The 14,950-nt window shown below is 40.9% G+C and overlaps 1 protein-coding gene across 2 annotated transcripts in view; it reads left to right on the top strand.

Moving 5' to 3' along the window:
• The window catches only part of polq (polymerase (DNA directed), theta), a 140,193-nt gene that overhangs the window by 83,369 nt on the left and 41,874 nt on the right, over positions 1-14,950 (top strand). For both annotated transcript variants that reach the window (XM_070893556.1, XM_070893555.1), the window contains 6 exons: positions 2,511-2,704; positions 5,656-5,780; positions 5,961-6,204; positions 9,049-11,711; positions 14,111-14,254; positions 14,632-14,837. In XM_070893556.1, coding sequence (XP_070749657.1) covers positions 2,511-2,704; positions 5,656-5,780; positions 5,961-6,204; positions 9,049-11,711; positions 14,111-14,254; positions 14,632-14,837 — 3,576 coding nt within the window. The remainder of the gene's footprint in view (positions 1-2,510; positions 2,705-5,655; positions 5,781-5,960; positions 6,205-9,048; positions 11,712-14,110; positions 14,255-14,631; positions 14,838-14,950) is intronic.

Below are 14,950 nucleotides of genomic sequence, written 5' to 3'. Positions count from 1 at the left end.
GGAGGTGCAACGAGACCTGGGTGTCATGGTACATCAGTCATTGAAGATTGGCATGCAGGTACAGCAGGCGGTTAAGAAAGCAAATGGCATGTTGGCCTTCATAGCGAGGGGATTTGAATACAGGGGCAGGGAGGTGTTACTACAGTTGTACAGGGCCCTGGTGAGGCCACACCTGGAGTATTGTGTACAGTTTTGGTCTCCTAACTTGAGGACGGACATTCTTGCTATTGAGGGAGTGCAGCGAAGATTCACGAGACTGATTCCCGGTATGGCGGGACTGACCTATCAAGAAAGACTGGATCATCTGGGCTTGTATTCACTGGAGTTCAGAAGAATGAGAGGGGATCTCATAGAAACGTTTAAAATTCTGACGGGTTTAGACAGGTTAGATGCAGAAAGATTGTTCCCAATGTTGGGGAAGTCCAGAACAAGGGGTCACAGTCTAAAGATAAGGGGTAAGCCATTTAGGACCGAGATGAGGAGAAACTTCTTCACCCAGAGAGTGGTGAACCTGTGGAATTCTCTACCACAGAAAGTTGTTGAGGCCAATTCACTAAATATATTCAAAAAGGAGTTAGATGTATCCTTACTACTAGAGGGATCAAGGGGTATGGCGAGAAAGCAGGAAGGGGGTACTGAAGTTGCATGTTCAGCCATGAACTCATTGAATGGCGATGCAGGCTCGAAGGGCCGAATGGCCTACTCCTGCACCTATTTTCTATGTTTCTATGTTTCTATGCAGTATATTTGCCATCTTAAAACCTATGCTTTTGGTTTATAACAACAATACATCTGTGACCCCAAATACAGACGCAGCATCAGAGCAACTCGCTCTTCCCCACCCTCACCACACTTCTGGCCCACAAATCTCTTTATACTTCTTCCTGTTCTTGCTTTGGACTCTGCTGTCGGCTTTTCCTGCTATAGCTTGGATATGGGACCTGCAATAGTACAACACTTTTCCAGCTATGGCTTCTGTGTCCTGCCCTGCTTTTCAACTTCAGGAATGCACTCCCTTTCCATTGCAGCTTCAGACCTGGTGTCCTCCAGGGCCCAGGCCGCAGACTTCTGCTTTGACTCAAGGCCATGCCCCCATTTCGGCAGGTGACCAAAAGCTTGGTCAAAGAGGTAGGTTTTAAGAGGCATCTTAAAGGATGAGAGAGAGAGATAGAGAGGCCATTACACCACGCTAGAGTGTAGATGTGTGTAACTTAACGACTACAAAGTCCAATTGCTGTTAAGTAATCACATGCTAAGTTTCATCAGCTGAGTGAGCTGCAGACATTCTGGCTCTGGTATTTTGTATTCCTGGAGAGTTTCTTTTCCTTCTTTATACTTTTAGATGCGTTATACTGGAGTACTATGCACAGTTTTGATCTTATCTAAGGAAGCATATACTTGCCTTGGAGGTGGTGCAACAAATGGTTCACTATTGATTGATTCCTGGGGTGAGAGGACTTGAATGAGAGATTGTGTAGAATGTGCCTATAATTTCTGGAGTTTAGAAGAATGAGAGGTGATCTCATTGAAACATATAAGATTCTGAAGGGGATTAACAGGGTAGATGCTGAGAGGTTGTTTTCCCTGGCTGGAGTATCTTGAACTAGAGGACACAGTCTCAGAATAAGGGGTAGGCCATTTAAGAGGAGGAATTTCTTCACTGAGGGTTGTGAATCTTTGGAATTCTCTGCCCCAGAGGGCTGTGGGTGCTGAGTCTTTGAGTATATTCAAGGCTGAGATAGATAGATGTTTGGACTCTAAGGGAATCAAGGGATGTGAAGATCAGGCAGGAAAGTGGAGTTGAGGTCAATGATCAGCCATGATCTTATTGAATGGCAGAGCAGGCTCAAGGGGCCACATGGCCTACTCTTGCTCTTATTTCTTATGTTCTAATACAGAAATTTGAGTTTGACAGAGAATTATCATGTACAGGAATTGCTTACTAGAAATGCCATTTTTATAATAGCAAATCTCCTTTGGCATTGCTCACTGTTATAAATCGTGTAAGGTGTGACTATGTGCCCCCTAAAGGCTAAATAATCTAATCTAATCTTCTTTGAGATTAATTTTAAAAAGCTGCTGCTATTAAATACTGGGTGAGTTGATATAGAAGGCAATTCAGAGACTGCAGAATCCTTTCTGATATTTGCTGTTTAGGGACCGTATACTTTTCTTTGAAATATGATACAAAGTTGTGTGACAGTTTTATAAGTAATGATAATTACCAGGATTTGCCTAACTCGCTGCTATCCTGGCTTGTGTGTTTAAGGCCACTTCTCCGAACATCATAACTGTGTTTCAGATCCAGGAGAGCCCTGTGAACAATACCATGATATATCTGCTTGTATAATTAAACTACATCAGTTACCATGTTATAAGTTATAAGTGGAGCTCAAGCCTGCAGACTAAATGTGGCCGCAATGCATGCTGTCCACACCTAAAGAAACCATTGTATTGGTGCATAGGCCTTGTGGAGGATGCTAATTTTTTTTCTTTCTCTACTACTTCAGATCACTCCAGTCTATGAAGAATGGGTAACCATTGACTGGTATCAGTTCTTTTGTTTGTGGGAGAACTTGTCAGCCTCAATGAAGAGAGTAGCAGAGCTGGTTGGAATTGAGGAAGGATTCTTGGCTCGTTCAATTAAAGGAAAACTTATTGCTAAGACTGACAAGCAGCACAGACAAATGGCCATTCACAAAAGGTACTGATGATCTATTGACTTCTATTTGTTTTGTCACAGTTTCTTCCCTCCTCCCCATAAAATATTGATTCATTGCTGGGTTAAGGATCCATCGAATCTGATCATGTTTTGGACTGCAATACTTCAAGAAGTAGGTCCACCAGGCAGCTAGGGGTGAGCAATAAATGCTGGCCTTGCCAGGGACGTCCACATCCTGAGAATGAATTTCAAAATAAAAATTCACCAGAGACATTATGGATGTGAGTTTTAATGTAAGACTATTTGGTCATGGTGGACGTTTGCATCCACTTCCAGCAGAGGTCACCGGATAGCAATTAGAGGCGATTCTAGCCATTCTCTAACCAGGAGTTAGAATCAGCTAACTAAGCACAAATTGGGGGTTGATCCTGGGTCTTTCCCGGTGTGTATGACTCAGCTATGCATTAGGTAACTCCACTGAGTCATTAGGAAAGCTGTGTTGCACTTCTAATTTGTGTTTACTGATATGTCAACTTTATATCTGAATTTAACTCTCTGTTTTCCTTTTACATTCCAAAGGTTAGAATTATCTTGTAAACAGACACCCTAAGAATGGCTACATTGGTACCCCACAGATGATTATAGATGGCTAGTTTCAATTCTCCCTATTTGACTAATTCTCAGGCGGGTCACTAGACAGAACATTCCATTTCAAAGGGGGGGGAGAGGAGGGGGGAGATTACAGGAGCTGCTGCTTTTCCCTCCCCAACCACCCCACCACTAAACAGAAGTATTAGCAGATCATGGTGAATTGAGAAGGTTGCAATACTGGCTGAAAGAGCTAGTGTGCAGATGGTGTTTGACCGAAAAAGTTTTGTTCAAAAAAGTGGGTGAAGAATATATAACATGATTGTATCTAACGTTTTCATCACATTTGTAAGTATAACATGGACAAAGCTTATATTATACTTGATCCTGATTGGCTCATTGTTAAAGATCCCATAGCACTCGCTGATACTCCTCCCTCAACTAATATCATCAATAAAAGATTAACTGGTTATCTCTTTGCTGTTTGTAGCATCTTGCTGTGTACAAAAAAGGCTCCCATGCTTGCCTACATAATAAATCACCGCATTCAAAAGTAATTTGTCATAAAGATGATGCAAGAATAATTGCTATTTGCAATATTAGAAAGTCCTTAATGATCAAGAAAGTGACTGATTGCTACTTCTCCGAACATCATAACTATGCTTCAGATCCAGGAGCGTATACATAGTGTCTCCATCCATCAGCCATGTTATAAAACTGGAAGTTTAAAATTGCTAGTTTTTAAATTTCTATTATTTTTGAGTCCCTCCCACCTGTTAGTTTTTGTATGACCTCCTGGCCTGCTATCTGCAGCTAAGAAGTTGGATGCAGAACCTGCTGTTAGATCACCACCAATTTCTCCTGTACCTGGAGGCACTAGCTACTGCCCGGACACACATCTGTCTTCTGATTTTTCTCTCTTTCCTCATCAATCCACAGGGCGACACCATAGCTTTCACTCAGCACCTTCCTGCTCAATACAGCTCCGATTGGGATTTGAGCAGAGCAGAATCTCAGTCTCTGTGTCATCCTGCACTGTGTCACTGAGCTTTAACAGCCCTCACCATTACTACCAGGAGATTAAGTTTTGCATTGCAGCTACTGACGGTCTTAAACAGGTTTTGCAAGCACTTTGTTCACAAGATGTTGGGTTTTTTACCACTTTTTTTTAAAAAAAAGGTTTGTGCCATTATTGATTTAAAAAAAATAATTCATGAAATCTTCTCTGGATTCACGTTTAAAGTGAGTCCCTTCAACCACTTTACAGTCCTTTAAACAAATGGCTCTTTTATAAAATCCTGACCCAAAACTGGATATTTTATTGCCTGTTTTTTTAATCCATTGTCACCCCTTCAAAAATTAATTGTTCCATTTGATAATGGTTTGAACTGAACAACTGATGTAAGCAGCATGTCTGAAATTGAGCAGCTGAAATTCTAGATAACCCTCAGTTGTCTACATCCAGTCAGCATGCATGCCAAAAGGACAAGTGAGTATTTCGAGGTCAGTGTCTGCTTGTCTATGTTTGCAGATGAAAATCAATGCTGGTGTTGGTGCCGCCCTTCTGCACTGCTCCCAATGTGGCTGCTGTTCTGGGCATGGAGCATTACTGTGGGCAGTAATTCTCGTGAGAAGAATTCCTCGCCAAAACAGAATTTATCTACTAAATCAATAACAGCATTGGGTAGAAATCGGGAGTAGTGGAGAGAAGGCTGCTGGATGAACTGGGGGGGAGTGAAGAATGCTAGTGTGAACTGGGGGTTGAGAGGGGGAGAATAAGAGTGCAATTGTGAATTGGAGTGTATGGAAGAGTGCTGAGTGTTACTGACAACAATATAACCAACAGATTTAGCAACATATTACCAAAACCTAATCACAAAAGACTACAATTTCTCTGAAAATAAGCAAATCCCCACATTTTTTGGCAATCTCCTGTTATGCATATAATAGAATGTTGGGTATGCTTGTAGCTTAATTAATAATCTTATGCCTCACTGCACTTTGTGTAACTACATGTAATAGGCTTGTATTCAGGGCTGTTTTATGCGTTTTCAATTTTTTTGAGGCTGTCTGCTTGATTTGATGCTGTTGGTCAGCTCTTGTTAGTTTCCTAGATTAGTCTGTATGTAGGCGAAGAGCAGATTCTGTGCAAAGCGTATTCCTTTGACCTGAAGTTTGAAATCATGAAGCACAGGAACAAGAGAAAACTGAGTAACATCAGCAAATGTATGTTTCGCGCTTTTTGACGATGATGTCTCGGATTATGTGGCGGTTTCAGTGGAGGCCCTTCTGATGTAAAACTCTAAAGATAATTTATTGTGCTGTGGAAATGAAATACATTGCAGTATTTACTGTGGATCGTGTTTAATTCATATGCCTAATTTTTTCTTTTCTCAATGCTCCAGGTTTTTCACCAGCCTTGTGTTACTCGATCTAATCAACGAAGTTCCTCTCGGAATTGTTGCGAAGAAATACCACTGCAGTCGAGGACAGCTTCAGTCTCTGCAGCAGTCTGCAGCAACTTATGCAGGTGAGAGTAAAACATGACAAAGAGCAGCTTTAAATGGAACCAGCCGACGCAGCTTTTAACCAGAGCTGGAAACAGCTCTTTTCTTGTGCATGACTGATTTGCTTTGGAGTGGCACAGTTCTTTTCTAAGGCTATTTTGATGGCAATGAAAGTGTTAACTGGTCTTTTGTACCTTGCACAGGAATGGTAACAGTGTTCAGTAACCGGCTTGGTTGGCACAATATGGAGCTGCTCCTCTCTCAGTTTCAGAGCCGCCTTAGTTTTGGAATTCAACGGCAACTTTGTGAGCTGGTGCGGATTTCCTTGCTGAATGCACAGCGTGCTCGAGCACTGTATGATGCTGGATTTGGCACGGTATCTGAGCTGGCACAGGGGAACCCCGCTGATGTAGAAACAGCTCTGAGAAATGCTGTCCCATTTAAAAGGTATAGATTTAACTGGATATGTAATCTTATGGTTTTAAGATTTATAAGTGTATGGATATAACTGGATATAAACCTTGCCACACAATGGCATTTGTTTTGCGTAGGATTGACAGTTACACATGGCTTGATCAGGTCTTTCAATCTTCTCATTTATTGTCAGTGTTTCAGCATATTACCACGATTTTTAAAATTTCATTTCTCTACCTCATTTTTTTATTTAGAAAAATGTTTAATTAAAAACAAAAAATTGCCTCATTTCCTGGTTGAGAGATTTAGCAAATTGCCGCCTCCAAATCTGATCAATAATCATTTGATAGAAAGTGTGCATGTGTGTAGTCCAGGGCAGGTCATTTATATTTTAAGAACTATTTTCTTGCAAGGAACTTATGCTATCTCCTTCTAACAGATATATTTCAATTTGAGAAGATTGCTGTTCTTATTGATTCATATTGCAAAATGTTCATGTTTCAAGGCCTTTGTTCTAATATTTTGTGAATGGAATATTACTGTACATCTTTGTGAATATTTACCAGTAATGTAAACACAATACACAGTGTGATTCAGTGGAATTCTGAGTTTCTTAAAATTGAGTAAGACCTCTCTATTTTTAATGAGTTTTCAAGGTTTTCCTTATTTTTACTATTGTGTTTCTTCTATTCTTAGTTCTTTGACCTTTCTGTAAATGACACAATTTAGTCTTTACTACTTCTCTCCTTTCCTACTTAAGTATTGTTCAACATGTCTCAGCAGTCTGACAGCATTCTTCAAGTCTAAGTCTGATCACTGAACGTGAAGGCTGTTTGACAGTGGGGAGCCATGTAACTGATCCAGTCCTCATCCACTGGGCACACTTGCACTTTCCAGTCGTGAGCAGGATTGTCCCTTCTCTCTTAACCCCTCCCCGCGCCCCCCCCCCACCGCCCTCCCCAACACCTGAGGTCCTCACTCCCACACTTGAAGCCACTTGTAGCACACCACCAGTATCCCAGCTGAGATGGGAGGTTGAAATAGGAACCCTTGTGGTCCGTGTGTTTCAGTGTCAAACATGCAGGCTCTGATTTTCTTGGCCTCCAACCTGAGCACAGGTCAAGAAGAGTGTACTTCAGTTGCGCTCCGCTTGAAGGGACCCAAATCTGCCCATAGTTGTAGGTTCAAACCATTATAATGGCCCCAAGACTTCCTCTGTACAGAAAACCCCCTTGGAAGGGAATTGCAGCTGAAAGTGGGGAGGAAACTGTACTAAGGACTGCTGCAATGGTAGTGGCCACTGTACAATAACAGCAATCAGAAAACCTCCAGCCTGATGCTCGTCCTGTTGGCTATAGGATAAAACAACAACACCAACTTGCAGTTATATAGCACCTTTCACATAGTAAAATGTCCCAAGGTGCATTATTAATAAAAAAAAAACATTTTTAATACCAAGCCATTAGAAAGAGTTATCAGAACAGATGACCAAAAGCTTAGTCAAAGAGGTAGGGTTTAAGGAGCATCTTAAAGGAGGAGGGAGAGGTAGAGAAGTTTAAGACGGGAATTCCAGGGCTTAGGGCCAAGGCAGCTGAAAGCACGCCCGCCAATTATGGAGAGATTTAAATTGGGGATGCACAAGAGGCTAGAATTAGAGGAGCGCAGAGATCTCGAAGGCTTGAAGAGCTGGAGGCGGTTACAGAGATGGAGAGGGATGATGAAAACCAGGATGAGGATTTTAAAAGTTGAGGCGTTGTCAGACTGGGAGCCAATGTAGGTCAGCAAGCACAGGGGTGATGGGTGAACAAGACTTGGTGCAAATTAAGATACGGGCAGCAGAGTTTTGGATGAGCTCAAGTTTATGTAAGGTGGAAGAAGGGAGGTTGTCCAGGAGAGCATTGAAATAGTCAAGTCTAGAGACAACAAAAGCCAGGATGACGGAGAAAAAAAAAAGTCGGAGAACTGTTTTACACAGGATTGTGAGGCTGTGAAATGCTCTATTGGATTTAGTGATTGAAGCAGAAACCATGTCAATATTTAAGAATAGGTTTGCTAAATGGTTGAAGGAAGGGGGGGATAAAGGGATACGAGAACAGGTGGGGCAAATTGAATTAGGACTACTGCTTGAGTGGAAGATAAAGAACTAACACAGACTTGTTGCGCCAAATAGCCTGTTTCCGGGTTGTGATTTGTATGAAACTATGAGCACCCCTACATTTGGGCCTTTGCCAAGGGGGAATTGAGAAAAATGAGATGAGGGGTTTGATGAAATCATTCTTGTCTCACATCTAGTTCGAATAGTGGCCCAGAATTTACTGCAATGGTGGGATCCTGCATGCCAATCTTGTAGTTGATAACTTCTTCCATATTTTCCTGCATTTCTAATTAGGATTCCTATACCATCGATGCACCATTGCAATGGTGCAAGTCCCCAAGAAAATCTGGGCCATTGTGTTCAGTTTTGGAAACCCTACTTTAGGAAGGATGTCAAGGTAATGGAGAGGATATAGCACAAATTACCAGAAGTACAAAGGGAGCGGTTAGGAGAATAATGTTTCATGCAGCTGGTTATTAGAACATGGAATGTCTGACCTGAAATTGTGGTGGAAACAGAAACCATATGGTGTTTAAAAGGAAGTGGATAAATATATGAAAAAGATAAATTTAAAAGGGGAAAGGGCAGAGAAATAGAACTAAGTGGATAGTTCTTCAGGAAATGACCTGATTTTGTGCTGCAAAATTCTATGATTCTATTAAATTAAAAGCTTCAGAAATAAAGTTTGCAATAATTATTTTCCCGCACCGGAAATAAGCTACCAATAAAAAAAAAATTTACTTAAAATTTGTTTAATAAATGATTTTTTTTTAATACATCAGTTCCAGAAGAGCGGTTGATGAGAGTGAATATGAAGCTCAAGAGCGCAGGAAGACGCGATGTATCTGGGTGAGTGGAAGGAAAGGACTAACTGAGAGAGATGCTGCTGTCCTGATTATAGAAGAGGCCAGGAATCATCTTCAACAAGATCTGGCTTCAATGGGAATTGAATGGAACCCTGGCCAGTTGTTGACTGTGGTACAGCAGGAGCCTGCCCAGGCTGCTGCTGGATCTGAGAGCAGTCTGGAACATGATAATGCTGCATCCGTGGATCAGCTTTCAGAGGTAGCTGAGAAGAGCCCCAGAGCTACAGAAGTTTCAGTTGCTGGCCCATTGGAACACATCGCCATCAAGACTGAAGTAAATGATGTCAGGAATGCAGAAGGCCTGAATTCCAGTCGCAATAGGGAAACTGGTAACAAGCAACCATCAGATGGCCTTCCTGGGGAAAATATTTGTTTCACAGTTGATGGGCATTGTAAGACAAATGTGGAGAGTATGGATCAGTCAAAAGTTGGGCAACGTTTTCTGAATGACATAAAAGTTGTAAAAAATGATGTCAATGCAAAGAATTCCTTTCCGGTAAGTAAGGACAAAAATAGTGATGGGAACATTGAAGAGGAGAAGAGTGTTGCAGAAAATACGGATCAAATTTTGCACCAAATTCAGTGTGAGAATGATGCTAATAATGATCCAAATCATGAAGAGCACAGGCACCTGATTATTACCGAGGAAAATAATATACACAGCTCAAATGTTGTTGGATGCAAGTCCTCTGAGTTGTGTTCTGTCACAAGAGAGTTTGATGAGAGCTTTCAACTGGACTCGCAAATTGAGAAGATCATAGAGTGTGCTGCTGTGGTGTTGCCTACTTGTGAAAATCAGCAAGAAACTGAAAGCAGTAAGTTGACAGTGAAAGACCAATCCAGGCCACGAAATGGTGAGAGCTTAGTTAATAATCAAACCAGTATAAAGCAATCTGGTGGTAACACTTCAAATGGAAATGCGACATCGAAAAATAAGCCTGCTATAAGACAGAAAACTATGCAATTAGCACATTCTAGCTCTACTGCTGGTCAGATGCAGAGCTCTGGAAAAGGAGTGGCTTCCAACTTAGTTAAATCCATAATAAGATCTCCTAATAATCTTCCAGTTCCATTCTCTCAAACAGGTCTGTCTTTGCTGAAAGCCAATGATTTTTCTTTAACTGATACTCAGCTAGAGAATTTCATGCTAGATTACAAGACACCGGCCTCTATTGAAGAAAGCGTCACAGCTGCTCCAATTCAAACATTGAATGAAGTATTGAATAATACAATTTCCAATGATGAAAAACTCAGTTCACAAGAAATTTGTGTCCATTCTAGAACTGACTATGAGATGACCCTGAACATGAGTGATAGTTTATTTGATAGTTTCACAGAAATTTCCTCTAGTGATGATATGTATGTACAGGGTTTTCCACCTGGCCAACAATCCATACCTAAAGCAGATATGATCACTGAACGCCTGACTTCCTGTAGTCTGTTTGCAGAAGATGGAATGCAGGATCAAAATGACATACAAAAAAACGGCCAAGTTCCTGAAACATGTTTGCACTGGAATGACTTGTCCTTCAATCTCTCTGATTTTCGAGATTCCTACCAAAATGACAATTCTGTCAATTGTAGCCTGCAGGGGTTACAGATGCATAATCTGGACAGAGATACAGCAGATATTGCTGATTGCTTAAGGTTGCAAGAACAGGAGAAGAAGTTGAATAGTCAGATAAAAAGTGCCAACGCAAAGCAAGTCACATTAACTAAAGGGTTATCTGACTCTTTAGTGGAAAATAAGGCGCCAGACAACAGTAATTGGATGTGGTCAGACACTTCACTTGATCTAAGTCCAGGGATGAATGAGATAGTAAACCAACTGCCAGTTATCTCGGGTCAGAGATTTCCAAACATAAATGAACAAACCAATGTCCTGGAGAAGGACCACTGCTTGAGGAAATTCACAGAAATTAATGACTTTCAGAACCATGCAATGAGGACCTCTGAAACTCCAAACCAGCAGCATATGCTGGGGTTGTGCCAAACAGAGAAAACTCCTAATCAGATATCACTAAATCAAAATCAAAAAATGGATGCAAGTAACCAGTCACCAGTTTTAGAAATGGAAAAGCTGCCCGAATCTAGGCCAGATAGTCGGAATGAAGTTCCTCCAACACCTCCCAATGAACCCGTGACTCCCGGAATCAAAATAGCATTGATTGCAGCGACGGCTGAAAGAACAGCTGAGAAGTGCAAAAAGCAGTCTTTGCCAAAAACAACCCCTATTTGCTCATCTCATCTCAATTCTGTTTCTGGAGGAGGGGTAGCAGGAAATCCCCCATCACCTCATCATGTTGACTGTAATCCTGTGATAAATGGTAATGGTGATGCTGATAGTTCTTTCATAGATGAAGGCTTTTTGCTTCATCTTTCTCAAGACAATTTATCATCACCTTCTGCCTGCAGTGCAGAAACGTTTACCATTATTGACGTGGCAAGTAGCCGAGTCCTTTTCCAGACATTTATAAAGGAGTGGAAAAGTAAACAAAGATTTGCATTAGCAGCCGCCTGTGAGAAAAAGGAGCGTGTTCTGTCACCCAGCTCGGAGATAGGCGGCAGGTTTAAACAAGGTGGGTAAATAGATATATATTTATGAAAGAGTACAGACAACTATAGAAGGTGCCTTAGTCACACACCGCATGATGAGCCAAAAATTGTGGTCGGAGGCTTCCCACGGACGCCAGTCTCCGACCACCGAATACGATCCACATCTACCTATAGTCCCTGCGCACACGGGGAATTTCATTTTGAACCAGCAGAGTCCTGGGAAGAGCATGACGCCACGCCGCCCAGGAACACTACACACGCAAAGCCTGTGGCTTCGTTTGGAAAATAGTACCGCCCACAAGATCCCGTCAAAAATGTTCATTTGAATAGGCCACGTCCTGATTTTTAAAAAAAAACTCCACAGCCTTGTACGGAGCTGCCATTACTATGAATGGGAATACCCCACAAATAAAGAAAACACTTCACATAAATAAAAAAAACCTCACTTATTTAAAATGAATAGAAATTGAATTAAATTAAATGTTTTAGAAAAAAAAATATTTTGCATTTTTTTTAATGGGCCAAAAATTGTGGTCAGAGACTTCCTTCAGATGAACGCCTCCAACCCGAAAAAATTCTACGAAAATACCTGGTGGTCCTGGAGGAAAGTAGGATTCCGGTCGGAAGCCTTAATTCGCTGCGCAGCGCATGGGAAGGTGTCTTCCGGATATGTACACAAAGGCTGGAATCCCGTGGGCCTGGACCAACAATCACTATCGAGTATTCTCATTGATAATAATGAGAGCTCTGTTTGTACGGGCTCCCATTGCAATCAATGAGAATGACCCCCTAAAACACCGAAACACAACACAATAAATAAAAAAAAACACCTCACATGTTTAAAATTAATTGACATTGAATGTAATTAAATGTTTTATAAAAAAATATATATTTAGAATTTAAAAAAAAATTGTTTTAATAGGGTTAAAAATAAACTTACCTTAACAGATAGGGTTTTTAATATAAAAATGAGTGATTAAATTTTATTTTTCTATGTTTAAAATGCTTGCGCTGGTAAAAGTAAGCTATACGTCTGCTTTTACCAGGCGTAAGAGTTTGAAGCACATTCGCTGGGCAAAGAGTTGGACAAATAGCCCAATCTCTGCCCTGCGGATGTCCTTCCTGCGGGGATACGATGGATCTATTCAAAGAAATTTTGACAGATTGGAAAAGTCGGTTCTCAGCGCATGCACATTGCTTGCCGAGAACTGGCATTTGCGAGGTCTCGCCGGGTGCATGCGCACTTCTTCTGTACCCGGCAAGGCCGCAATTTTCAGCCCAATATGTTTTAATAGTGTTCAAAATAAACTTACCTTAATGGATAAGGTTTTAATATAAAAATTAGTCATAACATTTATTTTTTCTATCTTTTAAAACTTATGCTGGTAAAAGCAGACCTTACCCCTGCTTTTACCAGGCTTAAGAGTTTGAAGGACATTCGCTGGGCAGGAGTTGGGCAAATTGCCCAATCTCTGCCCCGTGGAGCCCTTTACTTTCGCATTCGTACGATCTGTTTGACAGATCGCAAGTGCCGGGTTTAGGCACATGCGCAGTGCACACCTAAACCTGGAACTTGCGGGGCCTCTTCGGGTGCGTGCACACATCATATGCACCCGGAGAGGCTGCAATTTATGGCCCGATAATGTTTACCTATTGATTAATTATGCAAGTTTATTTCTTATCAAAAATTCCTGATCTCTGTTGTGCTACTTGGTGAGGAAAAATTAATAATTTCTCGAGATGAAGAGAGAGTTGGAATGTAACTTAACCCCTGTTTCCTAATCCTAATGAATACCTTTAATTTGCCTCCGTAGGGTGCCTCATCCCCAACATCAAAAGTGCATCCACCCATGTGACATTTTCCCATTTCACACTTCCCACAACGACCAAGCTATGGTTGCTCAAAGATTGCCAATTTAGTGGTGAATTAAGGACCGTTTTGTATTGTGTTTCCATGCCCATTGGGAGCTGGAATGTGATAGCCCAAACTCATCTCATCAGTGTGACTTGCATTTGAGCCCAGGTTTTGATAGGCTTGTATCTATGTCCCATTACCACCTAGTTCACTAATTTTAAAAGTTTTTTAAAAAGTTGTTTATTTGCTTTGCCAAAGTCAGAAAGGTTCATATAAGAGCTTTATTTTTGGGTGGGTAGGGTGGGGGTTCCAAATCTTTTGAAACTTCAAAGATAACAACTGTAAAATACATACCCCTTTTGGTTGCAAATGTCACCTTTGGTTCATCTCTCAAACAAACTATGGTATAGACTCTGGTGTAGTTAATGATTATTTGGGTGAATAAATTGACATCAAGCATTAGTATTTATATTTGAACACTGAGTGTACGGTTGTAGACTGTAAATAAATTAGTTGTTGCTGTTTGAGGATCTTTAATTCATTTTAATGCCTTCATTTATTTTCTAGCCCAGACCACTGTAAAGATTCAGGCCAAGGCTAATGGATTTGAAGTGAGCAGTCACAAAAACCTTGTACTAATAGGTTTGAGCGTGTCTTGGGGAGGGAAGGATGCTTATTACATCTCTTTGCAGGAAGGTCTAGAAAATACCGGTAAGAAAATGGTTTAAATAATTGTTTAGCTCAACCTAAATTAGACTGGAAAGTCTGACCTTTGGGTCAATTTGTTTAGACTACCATCTCTCTCATTAACCAATACATTTTATTCCAATCAGGTTGAAGATCCAGTAGAAAATATAACTTATTTGTGTTTTTCAACTATATACAAATGAGCCTAGTAAATTATTGAAGCTACAGTTGCTGTCGCGCACACAAATGTACTTTGGGACATTTTACTACTTTAAAGGCACTATATAATTGCTATTTGTTGTTGTAGACCATCCTATGGAGAATTATTTCAGAGAGCGCTTAAACTAGTACCACATTTGCAGTTATTGTATATCTTCATTTAACACACTTTATTTTTTAAGGAGATTTAAGCAACAGTTTGGCCCCTCCGCCTCTAGACCCTGAGCTATCTGTGAAGGAGAGGCTTCTCCATGTACGTTCATGTTTACAGCAGGGTGCAGCTGCTGAGGCACAGCGCTCTGTTGCTATGTATGACTTTAAGCAACACTACAAAATTCTCCTCGAGGCCTGCAACATCTCCATGGAAGGCAGTTATGAAGATCCAAAGGTTATAATTCATTTTTGCTGGAATTTTGAGTCAGTTGGAGAGGAACTAACTTCCACTCCATCTCTTGATTGTCATTTTGAGAACTAAACAGACAGTAAATGTTTGTTTTCACT

The sequence above is a fragment of the Pristiophorus japonicus genome, chromosome 11 (assembly GCF_044704955.1).
Source record: "Pristiophorus japonicus isolate sPriJap1 chromosome 11, sPriJap1.hap1, whole genome shotgun sequence".
In the NCBI taxonomy this organism is placed as follows: Eukaryota; Metazoa; Chordata; class Chondrichthyes; family Pristiophoridae; genus Pristiophorus; species Pristiophorus japonicus.
Note: the sequence above shows the minus strand (reverse complement) of the source record. Positions and strands in the feature narration are given on the sequence as shown.